The sequence below is a fragment of the Hylobates moloch genome, unplaced genomic scaffold (genome assembly GCF_009828535.3).
Source record: "Hylobates moloch isolate HMO894 unplaced genomic scaffold, HMol_V3 SCAFFOLD_5, whole genome shotgun sequence".
NCBI classification, from domain to species: Eukaryota; Metazoa; Chordata; class Mammalia; order Primates; family Hylobatidae; genus Hylobates; species Hylobates moloch.
This window is the reverse complement of record NW_026652280.1, coordinates 57,460,322-57,479,719: the sequence shown is the minus strand read 5'-3', so window position 1 is coordinate 57,479,719 and position 19,398 is coordinate 57,460,322. Positions and strand designations below refer to the sequence as shown.

General features: G+C 42.3%; 1 protein-coding gene across 2 annotated transcripts in view; it reads left to right on the top strand.

The window, feature by feature from the left end:
* The window catches only part of GATA6 (GATA binding protein 6), a 32,744-nt gene extending 18,652 nt beyond the window's left edge, over positions 1-14,092 (top strand). For both annotated transcript variants that reach the window (XM_032151730.2, XM_058439766.1), the window contains one exon: positions 12,769-14,092. In XM_032151730.2, coding sequence (XP_032007621.1) covers positions 12,769-12,936 — 168 coding nt within the window. In that variant the 3' untranslated portion in view covers positions 12,937-14,092. The remainder of the gene's footprint in view (positions 1-12,768) is intronic.
* The last annotated feature ends 5,306 nt before the right edge of the window (positions 14,093-19,398 follow it).

The following is a 19,398-nucleotide window of genomic DNA, read 5'->3' as shown; positions in this document are numbered from 1 at the left end:
CAAAAAAAAAAAAAAAAAAAAATTGGGCCAGGTGCAGTGCCTCACGCCTGTAATCCCAGTTCTTTGGGAGGCTGAGGCTGGAGGATCATTTGAGACCAAGAGTTTGTGATCAGCCTGGGCAACATAGCAAGATTCCTGTCTCTATTTCTATTTTTAAAATAAAATGAAAAAAATGTAAACCCTATTTAAGTTAATATTAAAACTACCAATATAATATTGAAATCATCATTAAACATAAAGTGTTGAAGTTAAATGGAGAGAGAAATATATATGACCAGCCCTTGCTTTACTGGTCTTTGTTCCATTTGAGTAAAACAAAGTGCCACATCTGGAATTGTTTAAAACATGGAGGTGGTAGGGGTGGGTGGAGAGAGACAGGTATAGACGTAGATCTTACTACTGGTCAGATTTGGATGTGCTTTAAAGGAGTGATAACTAGAGTTGGAGATGGCTTCACAGAGTAGAGGAAATTAAAATTAGTTGGGATTTTTGCAGGGGAAAAATTGGGATAGAGGTATCCAGGAAAGAAGAAGGCATAGGAATCTTTGGAGCGGAAGGGAAATAGTTAGTTCACTGTGGCTGGAGTGTAAGGTTTAAGAAGCCAAAGGCAGGAAGTGAGGCTGGTAGAACGGGTAGAAAGTAGATACTTGAAAATATTTCAGATCAACGTCAGGGCCCAAATGATGTGATGGACTTTATTTAAATCCTGCTTCGGTGACAAATGTGTTTTCTGTCTGTACACTGGAGTCCAACAATTAGGACCTTCTTACTGAAGGGTTCTGTATTTTGATAATTGATGTAAACAAATGTAGCATGCTCCTGCTTGTCAAGTTTACAAGCAGAGTTTCCTCCTCACAATTAGGGAGGAAAAACATCTCCTGCCAGCTGATTCTATGCGCTGACCTTCTTTAGGCCTGCACTGTAATTTCTCTGCCTCCAGGGATTCTGGAGGCAGGATGGTTGGAGTGGCTGCCTGGTTACCTCTTCTAATGGAAACATATTAGACATGGTGTATTAGGGATAGGAAATGTGTTTCCTCCCCTTTGTGGGGCATTGCTGATGATATACAACTTCCACAAAGAGAGGTGGACAATAGACTGAGAGATAGAGACTTAGGTTCCTCGCCGGCTGCATCTGGGCCTGGATGGGTGGACCTTAACCACTCTTTTGGTCTGTTTCTTGCTAGTAAATAGGCGTCATCATTCCTGTCCCCTGTGTGCTTCTGGGACGCTGTGTGCTTAGCTAGACCTATTTCCCTACTGTAGTCACTCCTGAGCTGCGTGGTCATTTGAAGGAGTTAAGCACCCATAAGTGCTTGTGGCCAACAGCAGTGATCTAGGGACTGACTCAAGTTAAGATTATTTGATGTGCTCTATAAGGCCTCTGAAGAAAGCTTAGGCAGGTAAATATTTTAAATTGTTTTCATAGATTTTATTTCATATATAATATTTGCATCCTGTGGTGGAAATAGAAAAACACCTTAGTAGGTCCTGTAGCTTACTATGCATTTTCCAGTGGAGGGGGGATTCTTTATTAGCAGATTTACACTCCACCGTCTTTTTCTTCAAGTAATGGAATTATTTTTGATTTACTATGCACTATGGTTGGTCACAAAATTATAGTTCCTGTGAAAGAGCTGAAAGGAACATTTGTGAAGGACTTATGTTGTGCTTATACTGTTAAGTTGCTCAGCGGAACCTATGAAGACGAGCTCTGATGCAAGAGCCTGCTGGGGCTGGAGCAGAAAATTACTGCTTCATTTTTAACTTGAATATGCCACAGAGCTTCTAGAGAACTCGAGAGCCAAACGTGGTGGATTGGTCTTCGATTTTCTCATAGTGCTCTTGCTTTGAGGAAGTTTTTCCCTTTCCTATACTGCTCACTTATAAGATAGTGAACATAGGGAGGCAGGAAATTAGTTTCTATCAGGTACCTTTTATGTGCCAGGTGCTTTAGATACATTTTATTTTTTACTCCTCCTTCTAAGTGAGACGCAGAAGGTAAAGAACAGTTCCAAGGTCACGTGTCAAATTGAGAAGCATGGTTTCACACTGGCCGCACGTCTGGCTGATGCGCTTAATGTTGTTGCCACTACAGCGTCTTAGATTAATATGCGATATTAGTTCATTTCTTTGAAATCTTTAGGGAGAAGAAAGAATATTTTCTTAAAGAAATTTGACTAACTTTGATTAATAATTTTAGCATCACATATCCTCCCACTGAAATAGGTGGGAAAACAGTGTGAGAGAAGTTATTTGCTCTTGACCAAGAATGTATTTAAGGCACTTAATGCAAATTTTCTTATCAATGTTATACTTAGAAATCAAATGTATAATGGTACTAAGAATATGGCAGTTGGGTAACATTAAGTTAAAAAAAGTAGTAAAAATTACTTTTGTTGACATACCTAATGTGGTTATAACAAGGTTCTTTTAAGAGAAACACAAGATTGCCGTACTGAAATCCTTCTAATGCTGCGATTTAAATCCGTACATAAGCAAATGCTAAGTTTTGGAACTTTTCAGAATGTTAAGATTGTCTTCAATGAATGTTTATGAAGAAATTACTGAAAAAGCATTTCTTAATAGTCAATTGCCTATTTTTTTTTTCAGAGTCTATCGTCCAAAACACTCTTTTCTAAATGAGTAGCAAAGGAGTTAAAAAATCATTAATCTCCCAAAGGGTCTGTGAGAGAGTTGTGTGGTTAGGTATTATTATTGCCTCATTTATAAACCAAGATCCAGAGTGACTCCTTAAGGTCACAAAACAAGCCAGTGTTGAAGCCGGGACTGGAACCGACGTCTCCTGCCTCCCAGTCCAGGGCTGTTACCACTCCCAGGGAGTTGACCAATCATCACAGTTATTAATATCCCACTTGCCACATGCTACAAGCCATGAACATAAATATTTTGTTGGCATTTTATCTTCGTGCTCCCTATGTGCCAGGCTCCCTTTCTTTCTACGTTCACAGCCCCTTCTAATAACTCACGTTCTTGTCTGACCACATTGGCCTTCGCGTGAAAGTCGCACGTCACCCCGGCAGGGAATGTTCAAGCATGCGGATTTGCATGCTTTCTTTCTGATCTCAAGGCTTTTTCTAGACTTCCTTTTTTTTTTTTTTTTTTAATCTCGTGTGTGTGTGTGTGTGTGTGTGTGTGTGTGTGTGTGTGTATGACAGGGAGGATGGTAAGAAGTAGTTTAAAAATGCATTGTGTGCTACATCAATATCCAATGGCTTTGTACATTAGGAAACAGTAAAGCTTTAAATAGTTTGTAACATATGTCCACATAATTTATCACAGAATTGTGGTTTATTTAATAAGTGACTCATTATCACTGTCTGATAGCCAGAATACTGGATAAAGAGTAAGTGTGGGCAGAAGTTATTCACCATTTCTTATAGCCTCATCCCAGAACACAGCTTTTCTTTGCAAATTACAGATTCTTTGCAGTTTTCTCCCACCCCCTCTGCACGCCTCTATAAGAATATACAAAATTGTCAGAAAACATGAAATAATGTTACGGGAAAACATGGCCAAATTTAAGAAATCTGGCTTAGATTGCTCTGAAAGGTTATTGCTAAATGAATCTTCGAAGAAAACGAATTCCTTTACTGGAACAAAAGTAATTTATTATGCATTTCATGGGTGTCTGCCAGAAGAGTTACTAGCAGTATGAAGATCCAGTGGATATGAATTAAGTACAGTCTGTTAGTTCTGTTCATGTTTAGACCTACCTGTTAATTTTCTCTGAAATTTTAATAATTTAAAAAAGCATCTCCAAAGACAGGTGTTGGCAATGCGACAATTTACCACTCAGCTACCCATCACATCAGGCTTTTTTAAAGGCCCAGTACTCAGAATTTGTGAGACTGAGCACAAAGACATTATTTTATTGACCTCATATTTTAAGAATGATTTGAACAAATACATAACTAGGCATTGATTTTAATGTCCTGTTGGGGTCTTATGAGTAAATGGTTCCAAGTCAACATCTGACGATGCTTAAATCATGATCCGACTTGATGGTGTGCTGCTTGTTTTGGTTGTTGGCCTGGCACGGTTTCACCAGAGCTGAGCCACATGCTGCAGAACCATATTTTTATTTTATTAAACACAAGTATTTTACATTTAAAGCTCTCATTAAATTTAGTTGCTTGATTCGTGGTGAAGCCTGAATATGGTCAAAAGTTTATTCTGGGGGTTCACGGATTAGCAGCTGGGAGGAAACAGATTCCAGCAGCCAGGCGCTAGCTCCAGCTCTGTCTGTGTGAGTATAGCAAGCTGCCAAGGTTCTGTAAAGCCTCTGTTTTCCTCCTTCCACTAAAGGGGAAAAGTAATTCCTACCATCTGGTCCTTAGGAGTATTGTGTAGAGTGAGTGGGAGATGCCTGGAGACCTCTTTGAAGTTTAAGAAGAATAGCACTACTTAAATACGGGTCTTGGAAGTTAATAGTGATCAGCTTTATTTGTGTGGCATTTTTTTTCATCCCAAGATATTAGAATAAGATCCTCACTTTCTTAATGGGGAAATTTAGAGATGTAGAGTTATTGTGTTAAGAAAGTAACCACATTTTAGAGATTTGTATTTCACTGATAGCAAATTTTTTATTCCTTCTGATACTTAGTACTTTCCTAATGCTTTTGGTGGTTTAAGTGCATTGTAAATGCTTCTTGGTATGTTTTCTGTAATTAAGATGGAGAGATTAAGATGCTCATCCATCTCCTGAAAAGTCAGTTTTGTTATAAAAAATTAAGATCATAATTCACCAGGTTTTAAATCTTGCCTCAGGATTCTGTCCCACTTAATTTGAAGATGAGAATAGTGTAATTCATTCTGATTCATTTAGAAGATAAGCTTTTTCTTTAGGGTCCTCATTGACTTCAAGTTGTCGGACAAACCGTCTCCCTTGCAATTTATATTTGTACATCAGTATTTTGGTGATAATCCCAGAGTACTTATAAAGTTTGGCGCCTTTCTTCACCACAACATGCTTGCTGTTGAGTGTGCACAGATACATAAAGCAATTTGCTCTTTTGTCCAGAATAGATTATGTGCATAGAATTGCTTTCGTCTTCTTGAAAAGGGCAGCATCCCTTGGTGTGGCTATAACCTTGCCTACTCAGGTCTAGAAGGGGCGAGAGGGGTAGGGGTTGGGGCAGAGTGGGGGAGCAGCCGGTGAAATTTCCAGTAAGGAATTTGTTTGCTGAATTAAATATACAAAACTATTCTGCTGAATAATTAGGTCATCAGTTGAGGTGATGGTGACTCTCTCTCTAGAGAATAGGTGTCCATGTTCTTTTGTTTTATTAAGCTGTTAAGAATTCAAGAGTTTCACTGTGATTGGTTTTCACATGTCCTGGTGGAGACAGAACCTGTGTGTGTTCATGTGTCACCTTCTAAACTATTTATTGTCACTTTGTATCTGGTCCTCTGTTACGTCCAGCCAAACTGAAATGATCGTAGTTTATATAGTGGAAGTTACGATTTGCAGGAAAGCATTTCTCCTTTGTTGGAATTTATACAAAGTTTTTAATTCCTCTTTTGAGGAAGGCAGCTATAAAGCACCACAGGAGTCTAACCTAGAGGTTACAAAAGCAGAGAAGAGCTTTGGCAGTGAGGGACGGCTGGCTTCCCCTCACACAAGAAAAAGCCGTAAGCACAATCTCACTCAGATGTGTAGGAAGGACGGATCAGAGGCTGGGGGAGCCGACAGTCTGCCTTGCAGTGAAGGAGGCATGTGATCACCATCAAAGTCTTCTGCTCTGGGAAGGATCACACAGTCGTCCTTCAGCCTGCCTGGGGCGCAGTGTTTTCTTTCTTCAGACCGAGACTGCATGAAGAGAGATTCCAGCAAGGAAGATAGAGCATGCCCTGTACACTCCTCTCTGGTTTTCTTCCTCAAAGGAAATTTATGCATATAATCCACAAGCCGAAGAACCCATGTTTTTCTTTGGAAAAGGCACGCCCTTTCAGGGTTTCCTTTTCTCGGCTGTGTTGCCTTCCCATCAGAAGCTGTCTCTTGCCCTCCCCATTATGGGATGTGCGATCTGAAGGCAAACAAAGAGAGACGCTGCTGGGCATTTGTTTCCATGAGTTGATCCAATCAGAAATCTTTGACTTTTCAGATATGTGTCCAAAAATGAGTGAAGGCTCCTCACAGGAAAAAAAAAAAAAAAAAATTCCAGGTGATCTAAAGATGAACTGTGGCTACTTCTCAGGCTAGCGGATATTTTCCATGTCCCAATCTGTAGCAGCCCAAGCTCTCCCTGAAGTCATTTACTCCTTTTAGAGGGAGTTTTCCAGCCCAGCTGCTCTGCCTGTCTCCCACCTTAACCCGGCCAGCTTTCAGTGCTAAGCCCAGGCTGGGTCTGGCCCTGATAACACATTCTTTCAACAGGAAGTGCCTCCATTTTCAGTTGTCTGTGGGAGGGTGGAGAGCAGATAAGCCTTGAATGGAAACACAGAGCCGATTTCTGCTCCACCCTCCTTGCACTTTGATCAGGGAGGGAGCAGGGACCTCCGCCTGGCCTGTGCTGCCTGCTGAAAGGAGGGAGGATGGTTGAGCTGTGGGCATTCCGGAGCTCTCCCTCCCTTTTGTTCAGGAACGTTTGTTTAGGTTGCTCTAGGTTAGTGAAGTGCCTGCTTTTGCTGGGTTGTGATGTCTGCTATCTGAACTAAAGTCCTTTGAAGGGTTGAATTATTAGTGGGAAAATATATTAACCAATTGAAATTTATACGTGTGTTTGTATGTGTGTGTATTAGGTCCAGGATCATAGTGCATTTTTCTCTGATTCCCCCCCCACCTGTTCCCCCCCCACCCCTCCCACACACACACACACATTGTATTGATTCTCAGTAGTCAGCTCTTGACTATCATCAGTGAGGGAAAGGGACTTAAAAGATGAACAATAACAGGACAAAGCCAGGCTTCTTAAGAAGAGTCGCTGTGCCAACTCTGAACGCCTTCTGCTTTTAGAATATTGGTTTAGAGGCCGGGCACGGTGGCTCATGCCTGTAATCCCAGTACTTTGGGAGGTCGAGGCGGGCGGATCACTTGAGGTCAGGAGTTTGAGACCAGCCTGGCCAATATGGTGAAACCCTAACTCTACTAAAAATACAAAAATTAGCAGGGTGTAGTGGTAGGCATCTGTAATCCCAGCTACTCTGGAGACTGAGGCAGGAGAATCGCTTGAACTCAGGAGGCGGAGGTTGCAGTGAGCCGAGATCATGCCACTGCACTCCAGCCTGGGCGACAGAGTGAGAGAATATCGGTTTTGAGAGCTGAAGTTACACTAATGCATGGAGCTGAAGTGTTGGTTGTTTTAACTTGTATAGAACTGTGAGATTCACATGTGCGTGGCTGGCCAGGCCCTGGCCTATGCCAGGTGGCAGGGAGATGATTTCAGGGGCAGATTGGGCCCTTCTGACCTGCCCTCCTGTTAGTGCCCCAACTCTGGTTCCCTCCTATTTTTTCAAGCCACTTTCTGATCCCATCAAGGTTGGCTTGTCCCTCAAGTGCCTTGTGTTTCTGGTACTCATGTCTTCTATTCATCCCCAAAGTTATTAGGTTGGTGCAAAAGTAATTGTGGGTTTTGTCATTACTTTCAATGCCGAAAACTGCAATTACTTTGGCACCAACCTAAATAGATTTACTATGCAATTCAATTTAAGTATTCAAAGAAAAATATTCAAAGAAAGGTATAGATGGCTAATAGACTTGGCCCTCTCAGCTAGTCCCCTGTTTCTCCCCTCCTCCCAGGGGACCTTTATAATACTTACACATGTGCATGGATAAATTGCAGTTATGACGTGTAATTCATATCTTGCTGTTTTTCACTTAACATGGTATTACAGGATTTTTTCCATTTTGCTCCATGATCTTATTATTTTTAATAATTGCATAATAGTTCACTGAGCGGATGTGCCCTGCTTTTCTAAACTGTTCCCATATTATTAGACATTAGATTGTTTCTATAGTTTCTACTATTAGAAGTAACCTTGCAACGGTTGGCTTCCTTTGTGGAGCCTTTCCCTTCTTTTGAATTATTTCCTTATAATACATTTCCAGAAGTGAAATTACAGGGCGAAGTAGGGCCTAAACTTCTGGATGGCTCTTGACATTGCAGCTAACTGCCTTCTGTAAGGTGGGTGTACCAGAATTTAGCCCCGCCAGCCATGAGTGAAGGGGCTGGTGTTATCATGTAAGTAACATCGGCCTTTCTTTGCAGTATTTCATGTTTAAATATTATTATATCTACACATAAAATAAGGCTACCAAGCATTGGGCACAAGTACTTGCCCCATTTTTTTTCCTGACAGGCTCAGCTATTGCTTTTAATTGCAAATGAGCAGATTTATTTTTAGGAGTGCATCACTCGCGGGATTTGAGGTCTGTCTGCCCTTTGATAGCAGGACTCTTGGCCTGCCAAATAGCTTAACATTTTGTCTGAAAAAAAGACAGGTTATTTTCGCCAATTGCTTTTGGGGTTGTTATTCAGGTGTAAGAATAACATTCAGGGTGTTAATGTTTCTTTAATGTGGGTTGTTGAAAAAGAGTCAATGAGTCACCAGGTGTGCTCATGCCTGTGATCCCAGCACTTTGGGAGGCTGAGGCAGGTGGATCCCTTGAGCTCAGGAGTTTGAGAACAGCCTGGGCAACATGGTGAAACCCCATCTCTACAAAAAATACAAAAATTAGCTGGGCATGGTGGCACATGCTTGTGGTCCCAGCTATTCGAGAGGCTGAGATGGGAGGATCTCTTCAGCCCAGGAGGCAGAGGGTGTAGTGAGCCGAGATCACACCCAGTGCACTCCAGCCTGGATGACAGAGCAAGGCCCTATCTCAAAAAAAAAAAAAAAAAAAAAAAAAGGTAAAAAAGAGAAAGAGTCATGAGACTTTTGAATGGCTACAGAACACTTTGATTTATTTTTGTGAAGAACTGTCAGTGACAGTTTGAATAGGGTCATTCTGGAGGTGTTTCTCTTTGAGCTCTGACTGTGTTCCCACTGCTTCTGCCCCTGCCTGGTGATGGGGTAACTTGCTTGGGCTGAAGGATAGAATGAGGAGAATAAATTAGATCCAAGCCTCTTAACCTTAACCGTAATAATTAGATAACAAGAGTAGCTTATACTGACATAATCTTTACTGTTCTCAGACAACTGTTACAAGGGCTTTACAATATATTAGCCAATTTAATTCTTTTTTTTTTTTTTTTTTTTTTTTGAGACGGAGTTTCACTCTTGTTGCCCAGACTGGAGTGCAATGGTGTAATCTTGGCTCACTGCAACCTGCCTCAGCCTTCTGAGTAGCTGGGATTACAAGCATGCTCCCTCCACCTTGCTCGGCTAATTTTTTTGTATCAGTAGAGACGAGGTTTCACCATGTTGGTCAGGCTGGTCTCAAACTCCTGACCTAAGGTGATCCACCTGCCTCGGCCTCCCAAAGTGCTGGGATTACAGGCGTGGGCCACCGCGCCTGGCCTTGCCAATTTAATTCTTGCAATAACCTTATGACATAGGTGCCTCTTTTTATCCCACTTTATAGGTGTGGAAACTGAGGCACACGAAACTATATGTCAGGCTTCTGGTTTACCTCTCCCACATGGTCTGTTCACTCTTTTGCTTCATCCTTCTGTTTTTCAGCTGGCTTTTCTTCTGAACAGGCCAGGTGACCGCCTCTCTTCATCCATCCTGACTCCCATTTTGAACATTCTTCTCTCGCCAATAACAATAGCTTCCCTTTGTGGAATGTTTAACATGGCAAGGCACCTTGCCTTCGCTTTTACAAACAATAGCTCATTTAATTGTCGCAACCATCCCTGAGGTGGGAAATGTGAGGACCCGGGCACAGAGGAGGCTCAGGGGGGGACTGCACTCAGCAGGGGACTGAATCAGGACAGGACTTGAGAGTCCAAGCTGCTTCCCCTCCTCCTCATACTCCTGTGCGGGCTGCCTTTGGTTCCTTGCCCAGGAGTCCTTGCCCTCTGCTATTCCTTTTCTGACTCTTGGTCTACCTTCCTGTCTCAGCCACTCATTTGTCATTCATGATAAGCAGCCAACAGTCGACTTTCTAGTGTATGGATCCTGGCTCCTCACAAAGCCTGGGAGCTCCTGGGGCAGTTGACTATCTTTCAGGCTCCTGGTCTAGCGTCTGGCTGTCAGTTGTTGCTTTGCCAATATTTCTTTTTTTACTTTTCTTTTTTTTTTTTTTTTTTAATTTTTACTTTTTAGAGACAGGGTCTTGCTCTGTCCCTTAGGCTGAAGTGCAGTGATGCAATCATAGCTCACTGCAGCCTTCATCACCTGGACTCAAGCAATTCTTCCACCTCAGCTCCCCAAATAGCTGGGACTACATGCCCAGCTAACTTTTGTATTTTTTGTAGAGATGGGGTCTCCCTATGTTGCCCAGGCTGGTCTCAAACTCCTGGGCTTAAGTGATCCTCCCTCCTCGGCTTCCCAAAGTGTTGGGATTAAAGGCACGAGCCACCGTACCCAGCCTGCTTATGTTTCTTGTTGCTGGCTGTGGTGGTGGTGACAGACCCCTCTGCTGTCTTGGCACTTCCCTGCCATTTGAGGTGGGCTATTTCCTGGGCCAGTTCAGGAACCCTGTCCATTTCAGAAAATAACACTTGTTGCGGTGAAGTCAGATTTAGTCAGAGGCATATGCTGATGTGCCTGTTTTCGAATAAGAAAATCCATGCAAAGTTGGACGTGACATATATCATTATAAGGAAGCTCACTCTAATAGTTCCTTTTTAAATAAATAATTCTTTTGTAATTGAATATCATCTTTTTGCTTATTTCTTTGAGGGTTCAATCTGGATCCACACTGGATTTGCTTCTAGTGGAGTCTCTGGAATTAAGGGCGAAAGTTCATCACTATGTTTATAAGTATAACCGAGTTTATGGCATTCAGCTCATTGGACAGGATTATTTTAGCTTTTTCAGAATTGCCACAAGAATCCATCTGAAGCTTTAGACATCTCACTGATTTTGTGAAATTTGCTTTTTAATGCACCTAAACCCTCAGTTTAAGTCTTTACATTTGTGTTATGTAAACAAAAGTTTGGGTGTGGGGCCAGTGTTGTTGCTGGATTTTCATAAAACCTCATTTCTGCTGGGAAAGGGAAGGAGTGGTTACCTGTGGAGGGGTCGGGTTTGGTCTGTCTGGGTGGGAGGAAGGAAGTTTGGGTGCTTAGACTCAGAGGGCTTGCTCGCCTGCAGTCCTGCCTCCCAGCCTCATTACCCTTATGGTGAGGGTTGAGAGCAAACCAGACCTTGTTGGAAAACAAGTAGAGTTGGACCTCATTCACTTGCGGGCCGTGGAGGCTCGGCCCACTTTCTGCTCCGCCTGTGTCAGGTGCCAGAGAAATGGCCGTTTTAAGGATTTAATGGGATTATGTATGTAAAAAAGAAATTCTTTGAAAAGTACACAATGTCCTACCTCTGCCAAATAACAAGTATCTGGTAATTTATAGAATGGAGCCCTGAAAGCTTGGAAGGAATAAGAGCTCCTGAACTTTTAGAAGGAAAAAGGTGATATTAAAAAGTACATGATTATGGCGAAATTTTTCCAAAAGCTTCTCAAAAGCAAATTTATTCAAACTGTTGTCTAAACAGATTTTAGTTATTTTGGTTTGATTTTGCTAAATTATATGATGTTTCCTATTTGGCCTTTTTCATGTGAATGGGAGGAATGGGTGGAACAGGGGAAAGGTGAACTTGTGCTTCAAGAAATCATTGTGGCCGGGCACAGTGGCTCACGCCTGTAATCCCAGCACTCTGGGAGGCCCAGGCAGGCGGATCACTTAAGGTCAGGAATTTGAGACCAGCCCGGCCAACACAGTGAAACCTCTCTCTACTAAAAATACAAAAATTAGCTGGGCTTGGTGGCAGGTGCCTGTAGTCCCAGCTACTCGGGAGGCTGAGGCAGGAGAATCACTTGAACCCAGGAGATGGAGGTTGCACTGAGCCGAGATCACGACACTGTACTCCAGCCTGGGAGACAGTGAGACTCTGTTTCAAAAAAAAAAAAAAAAAGAAAGAAATCATTGCCATGATCATGGCAGCTAGAGGATGTTAGCATTTTCTTTATAGCGTGGTCTGCTTCAGACCACGTTATAACTGTTCTTGTAGAGAATTAAGGTAAATGAGGTAGATTTGAAAACCTGTATATGCATAGGTTTATTTTCCATGAAGTCAGTGCTCAAAGATTTCGCTTATCAGGGAATGTTGAACTGTGCAGCTTTTCTAAAAAGACTTTACCATCACTGGTTAAGCCTTGTTAGAGGTGTGTGTGTGTGTGCGCGCGCGCGCGCGTGCGTGCGCGCTGTGCTCTGCATTTTCTCTTTGGAAATGATCAGGTTGTGTGTGCATCATTAATGCCTATTCACCCACACAGTGAGGTTTGTTTCACAGTCAGAGGTCTTAGAGCTTGGCACTTTTTACAAATAGGATTTCTTCAGTTCCCCTTCCTTTTGTACAGCTTTGCATCTTGCCAGTGGCTCCTGCCCTGAGTTCTAAAGTTTCCAAGTCTTCAGTGGCCAGGGTCAGGTCAGTGGCACTGTGTGCAATGCAGAGAAAAGCCCCCACTTGCTGGGGGAGGGTATAGTAATGCCGGCCTCATTTCCCCTGCCCTGGGTCTGCCCAGAAGCAGCTCTGGCCCTGGCTGCACAGACCCGTTCATTAGCTCCCATGTATTTCACTAGCAGGATTGTAACCGCCTCTTACCTTCTCGTCTCTCCTCTGTGTCGCCCTCTTCTGCCAGGCGGGTGCCCCAGTGATGACTGGCGCGGGAGAGAGCACCAATCCCGAGAACAGCGAGCTCAAGTATTCGGGTCAAGATGGGCTCTACATAGGCGTCAGTCTGGCCTCGCCGGCCGAAGTCACATCCTCCGTGCGACAGGATTCCTGGTGCGCCCTGGCCCTGGCCTGAGCCCACGCCGCCAGGAGGCAGGGAGGGCTCCGCCGCGGGCCTCACTCCACTCGTGTCTGCTTTTGTGCAGCAGTCCAGACAGTGGCGACTGCGCTGACAGAACGTGATTCTCGTGCCTTTATTTTGAAAGAGATGTTTTTCCCAAGAGGCTTGCTGAAGAGTGAGAGAAGATGGAAGGGAAGGGCCAGTGCAACTGGGCGCGTTGGGCCACTCCAGCCAGCCCGTCTCCGGGGCGGACCCTGCTCCACTTCCAGAAGCCAGGACTAGGACCCAGGCCTTGCCTGCTAAGGAATATTGAGAGAGATTTTTTAAAAAAGATTTTGCATTTTTTCCAAAATCATGTGCTTCTTCTGATCGATTTTGGTTGTTCCAGAATTTCTTCATACCTTTTCCACATCCAGATTTCATGTGCATTCATGGAGAAGATCACTTGAGGCCATTTGGTACACATCTCTGGAGGCTGAGTCGGTTCATGGGGTCTCTTGTCAAAAATATTACTCAGTTTGCAAGACTGCATTGTAACTTTAACATACACTGTGACTGATGTTTCTCAAAGTTCATATTGTGTGGCTGATCTGAAGTCAGTCGGAATTTGTAAACAGGGTAGCAAACAAGATATTTTTCTTCCATGTATACAATAATTTTTTTAAAAAGTGCAATTTGCGTTGCAGCAATCAGTGTTAAATCATTTGCATAAGATTTAACAGCATTTTTTATAATGAATGTAAACATTTTAACTTAATGGTACTTAAAATAATTTAAAAGAAAAATGTTAACTTAGACATTCTTAAGCTTCTTTTACAACTACATCCCATTTCTATATTTCCAATTGTTAAAGAAAAATATTTCAAGAACAAATCTTCTCTCAGGAAAATTGCCTTTCTCTATTTGTTAAGGATTTTTATACAAGAACACCAATATACCCCCTTTATTTTACTGTGGAATATATGCTGGAAAAATTGCAACAACACTTTACTACCTAACGGACAGCATTTGTAAATACTCTAGGTATCTGTAAACACTCTGATGAAGTCTGTATAGTGTGACTAACCCACAGGCAGGTTGGTTCACATTAATTTTTTTTTGAATGGGATGTCCTATGGAAACCTATTTCACCAGAGTTTTAAAAATAAAAAGCGTATTGTTTTGTCTTCTGTACGGTGAGTTCGTTCCCTTTTCAAAGCTTTCTTTTTATGCTGTATGTGACTATAGATATTCATATAAAACAAGTGCACGTGAAGTTTGCAAAATGCTTTAAGGCCTTCCTTTCAAAGCATAGTCCTTTTGGAGCTGTTTTGTACCTTTTATACCTTGGCTTATTTGAAGTTGACATATGGGGTTAGTTACCACTCCATGTGCATTGGGAACAGTTTTTATAAGTGGGAAGGACCCAGTATTATATTTGAGATGATAAGCATTTTGTTTTGGTATCAATGCTTAAAAACATTCTAGAAAGTTCATATTTTTTTTTCTTTGTGAATGAAATATATTCTGGCCCACGAACAGAGCGATTTCCTTTCAGTTTTTTTCCTTTTGCAACGTGCCTTGAAGTCTCAAAGCTGACCCGAGGTTGCAGACGTTACCCCCATCAGAAGATAGGTAGAAATGATTCCAACGGCCTCTTTATATTTCCTTCATTGTTGAGTGGATTTCAGGAAATCAGGAGGCTGTTTCACAATACAGAATGATGGCCTTTAACTGTGGCTCCCGGAGTGTACAGTATTTTTTACTTTTCATGCACTTATTACAGTCATTCTATGGGGTTCAGTCTGAATCTTTCAAGAGAAGGAATGTCTTCCTTAGTCCTGGTGAATGCTGCTCTATTGAGGGACAGTGTCCATAGCCAGTGTGTGTGTGTGTGTGTGTGTGTGTGTGTGTGTGTGTGTGTGTGTTTCTGGGGAATTCAGTAAGGCCTACATGCACCCTGATATCATAAGGTGGGCCAGAACAATGGTTAAGAGTATTGGGTATACAGGCAGATCGCTAGGTTTCAAGTCCCTGCTTGGCCGTGGATAAGTTATCCTGTGACCTTGGGCAAGTTATCCAGCTCTCATCTTTCTAATATAAAATAAAGGCAAATAGTATATAAATCACAGGATTAAGTGAGATAGTCCATGCCAAGTGCTTAGCACAATACCTGGCACACATTAAGTACTAACTTGACTTTGAAAGAGTGGCAAGATTGACAACATAGGTCCTTTGAGTAATGTCTGACTACCTGGAATATCAGAAGTTTATGGTCTATAAGAGTCTGATGTCCTGTGGGTCACCTGTGCTACTTCAACAAGGCCAAGAAGAGTGAAATGAGAGACTCCCTCTAATCCAGGGGGTTGCAGAAATGGAGGGAGGATGCATGAGAGCTGATTGTTTTATAATAGAACAAGGCTGTTCTGACAACAGAAGAAAATTATTATCCCCACGAACTGATGTCTGTTTTCCTCCCTCCTTTTATGGTTCTCATTACTTTGAGTGCTTTTTGGTGGGTTGGGAGTTGTTAAAATTAATAAGGTTTGATTGGAAAATGAATTTTTCTTTTTGGGGCTTCCAAATGACCCTTTTTCTGGGATAATCTCAAATATTGCTCCTTCCAATTCTAAAAAGAATTCTAGTTTTTATGAAACAAACTACAGTGGGCAGAAGACAGAGGGGGCTTCTTGTAGCCTGTCCTAACACAATGAACTCCACTATCTGTTTTTAAATGATTACTTTCTTACCTATGATTGCATAAAGAAGAAGTTTGTTAAATTTGCTCCAAATACACAGTTTCAGCACTCCTCTCCCAAAGTATGACATGTGAAACTGAACACGACCCAATCATTTCTCAAAAGGGACTGCATTCAAATAGATGCTGTACCTCAGCTTAAAGAATCCCCAGATCTTATATCGTGGGCTGTAGAATTTATGTCCTCTGTCACACATGGCTGATTTGAGGCCATCTTAAATAAGTGAAGGCTCTGTCTGGGGTCTCTCTTCAGGGTCACTTAATGTTGTTTCCTGGTGCCTATGGGAGGGTCAGGAAAGCAAAGGGAACCATTCATTTCCCAGTGCAAATAAATTAACTTCTTGCTCATGGGAAATGTTTTTCACAGTCCTTGGAAATTTGATGTAATTTCAGATCATAGATAAATTGGCTGCTTTGCTGGGAGGGCAACCCAGCGAGTCTTCAGTGCTGTGCCAGATTCCAGGGTGCGTTCAGGTTGGAGCAGTGTAGTGGGGAGAAAGGTGGCAGGCAGAAGCAAATATTTTCAGAATCAGGCAGTGCTGGCTTATTAAGATGCTTTTTTTTCTTTCTTTCTTTCTTTTCTTTCCTTCTTTCTCTCTTTCTCTCCCCCTTCCTTCCTTCCTCTTTCTTTTTTCTCTTTCTCTTTCTTTCTCTCTTCTTTCTTTCTCTTTCTTTCTTTCTTTCTTTCTTTCTTTCTTTCTTTCTTTCTTTCTTTCTTTCTTTCTTTCTCTTTCCTCCCTTCCTTCCTTCCTTCCTTCCTTCGTTTGTCTTTCTTTCTCTCTCTCCCTCCCCCCGCCCCCCCCCTTCTTTCTTTTTTTCTTTGAGACAAAGTCTGGCTGTGTCACCCAGGCTGGAGAGCAGTGGCACAATCGTAGCTCACTTGCAGCCTCAACTTTCTGGACTCAAGTGATCCTTCCACTTCAGCCTCCCAAAGTGCTAGTATTATAGGCGTGAGCCACTGCACCTGGCTAAAATGCAGTTTGTTTCTGGGTTGAAATACTAGCAAGTCAGTGTGGCAATACTAGTTATCTTCTGTTGCTTGGGAGCTTTAATTGGCAGTCAGATATGCCTTGATTATTTTAAATGGGAAACATATTAATAAACTTGCTAGACCAAATCTTTCAGAACAGGGTCTGTGGGAAAAAAATGTGGTACCTACAGCTCTGGCCGCGTGAGGTCCCTGGATGGATTCTGTGTGGCTGAGCCTTCAGCAGCTGCATTCTGAGAAGGCCACTTTGCTTATGACCTCTGGTGGGGCTGGGATCAGGCAAGAGAAGGTGACAGACATCAGTAGGACAGGCAGAAGAGGAGTCAAAGGGTGTTTTCGGTTGTTTCAACTTCAAGATAAAGGATGCCAGAGAGTCTTAGTTTATAGGGACTTTGGATAAATATACTGTGGTTGATAGCTCCAAATTGCTTCTAAGGAAAGTTAGGATGTTGCAGGTGCGTGTCTGCACCTCTGAGACTCATGTCAGGGCAAGCACCCGTGCTCCTCCGAATATTCTCCAGCATATTCCAAGTCTGCACTAGGGAACCAGCGTGACGATGGGTGCTTCACTGCTCTTGCCGCCTGGTAGCTGTCACAGGGAAGTAACCATTACACAGTTGATGTCACTATTTTGGCTCAAGAGATACTTATTTTGCTTGGTACCTTTTTTGTTTTTAAAGAAAGAACATTTAAAAAATGACTAAAATATAGTGATTAAAAATGTTTAATGAGGAGAGGTGCTTATATTTCAGTTATCAGTGGTCTGTCTATCAAAATAATCATCTACATATCCTATAGCTTTGGGGCAAGTTGTTTGCTCTCTCTGGATCTCAGTAGCCAAAAAATGGCGAGATCTGGCATTTGGGTTCTAGAAGGTCCCTTCCATCTGCGTTTACATCCCACAGTCCCATGGGCAGACTGTATGCAAGGTGATGGCAGGTCTGTGGCTGAGTTTGAGGGGCTCGCAGGGACCCTCTGTGAGTAAGGAGGCTGGTAGATTTACAGTCTCCTCTCTTCCTGTCTCCTCCCCACCTCAGATCTGATTTCTGGAGGCCAAGTCCTCCCATAACCTTAGGCCATAGAGGGTGAGAGTTGCAGTCATATTCATGAACCCAGGGGCTTAGTAAGGGCTGCCACTTTTCCCTAACACCAAACTTGTTTGGTCTGCGTCCCCCATATGAAACTGAGACAGCGATACGAATCCAGACCGGAAAATGGAAAAGTCTGGCATTGGAGCAGTCCGCAGAACAAGGAAAAAACAGCTTTGCTTTGCTTGGCCCATTGCTTCAATATCTTATAGTTGGTTTTCTATTTCTTGGAAACAATCAACATTTCATTGTTGTTTGCCTTCTGTGTCTTCTCTTTAGCTACTACAGACTTTTCCTCTCTGTCTCATCACTCTCTTCTAGGGTTTTTACCCTTACTTTTGTGAATTCGATTTCTTTAATGCTCCAAGACTGGTCTGAGATAGGAATAACACATATTTATATAGCAATATGTGCCATTTTCTATGCAAAATGCTTCACATATACCCATTTATCTAATCCTCATACCAAGTAAATGGGGTGGTACTATTCCCATCTTAGGGATGTGTCTACGGAGGCACAGAGAAGTTAAGTCACTTGCCCAAGTTTGCACTGTGGCAGAGCTAGGATTTGAACCCCTGCAGTGTGGCTCCAGAGCACATGCTCCTAATCACTACATCATGTTGTCTTTTCATCTCGATTTAAAGGCAAAAAAATAGGACAGGCATGGCGGCCCACATCTGTAATCCCAGCATTTTGGGAGGCTTAGGCGGGTGGATCGCCTGAGGTCAGGAGTTCAAGACCAGCCTGGCCAACATGGTGAAACCCCGTCTCTACTAAAAATACAAAAGTTAGCCGGGCGTTATAGTGCATGCCTGTAACCCCAGCTACTTGGGAGGCTGGGGCAGGAGAATCACTTGAACCTGGGAGACAGAGGTTGCAGTGAGCCAAGATCGTGCCACTGGACTCCAGCCTGGGCAACAGAGTAAGACTCTGTCTCAAAAAATAAAATAAAATAAAATAAAATAAAATAAAATAAAATAAAATAAAATATAAAATAAAATAAAATAAAATAAAATAAAATAAAATAAAATAAAAAATAAAGGTGAAGAAATAGAAGAACACAGAGGGAAGCCATCACTGCCTGAGAGCAGAGGCTATACTTTTTCTTTCTCCCCTCGCATCTCAGAAATACACAAGTATCATTTGCAACACAGGTATGTCTAGGTTGAAGAAACTGAGTAAACATGCATATTTCTCACAGTTGTTTCTTTAGAACATACAAGAGAGTGCCTAGTTGTTAGCTGGAAAGTTTAGAGGTATCGTTCTATTTTTGGAGTGAGTCCCTTCCCCTTTTCTTGTAACTTCAAGTGCAGCTTATTATGCTCTTATCTAGCTCAAAAGATTAGGGTAAAGAATTTTGTAAAGTGTAAAAAAGCTGGTGAAATGATGAACAGTGGTTAAAACTGAACACCAGAGGGAACAAGGAATACCTTGTTGTGGTGTAAAATCTCTGTGCTTAGCTGTGCCAAAGAATTTTTTTCAGGAAAACTTGCACAAGATCTTGGCAGTGGTGTCTTGGGCTTTATCTTTTTAAATAAGTGTTCATTACTGCTTACATCATTGTTGCTATTATTATTTTGATAAGTGTGCATTGCCAAGGATGCTCTGTGTCAGGGGTTCTCCAACTCCCATGTGCACGAGAATCACACACAGGGCTTGTGAAA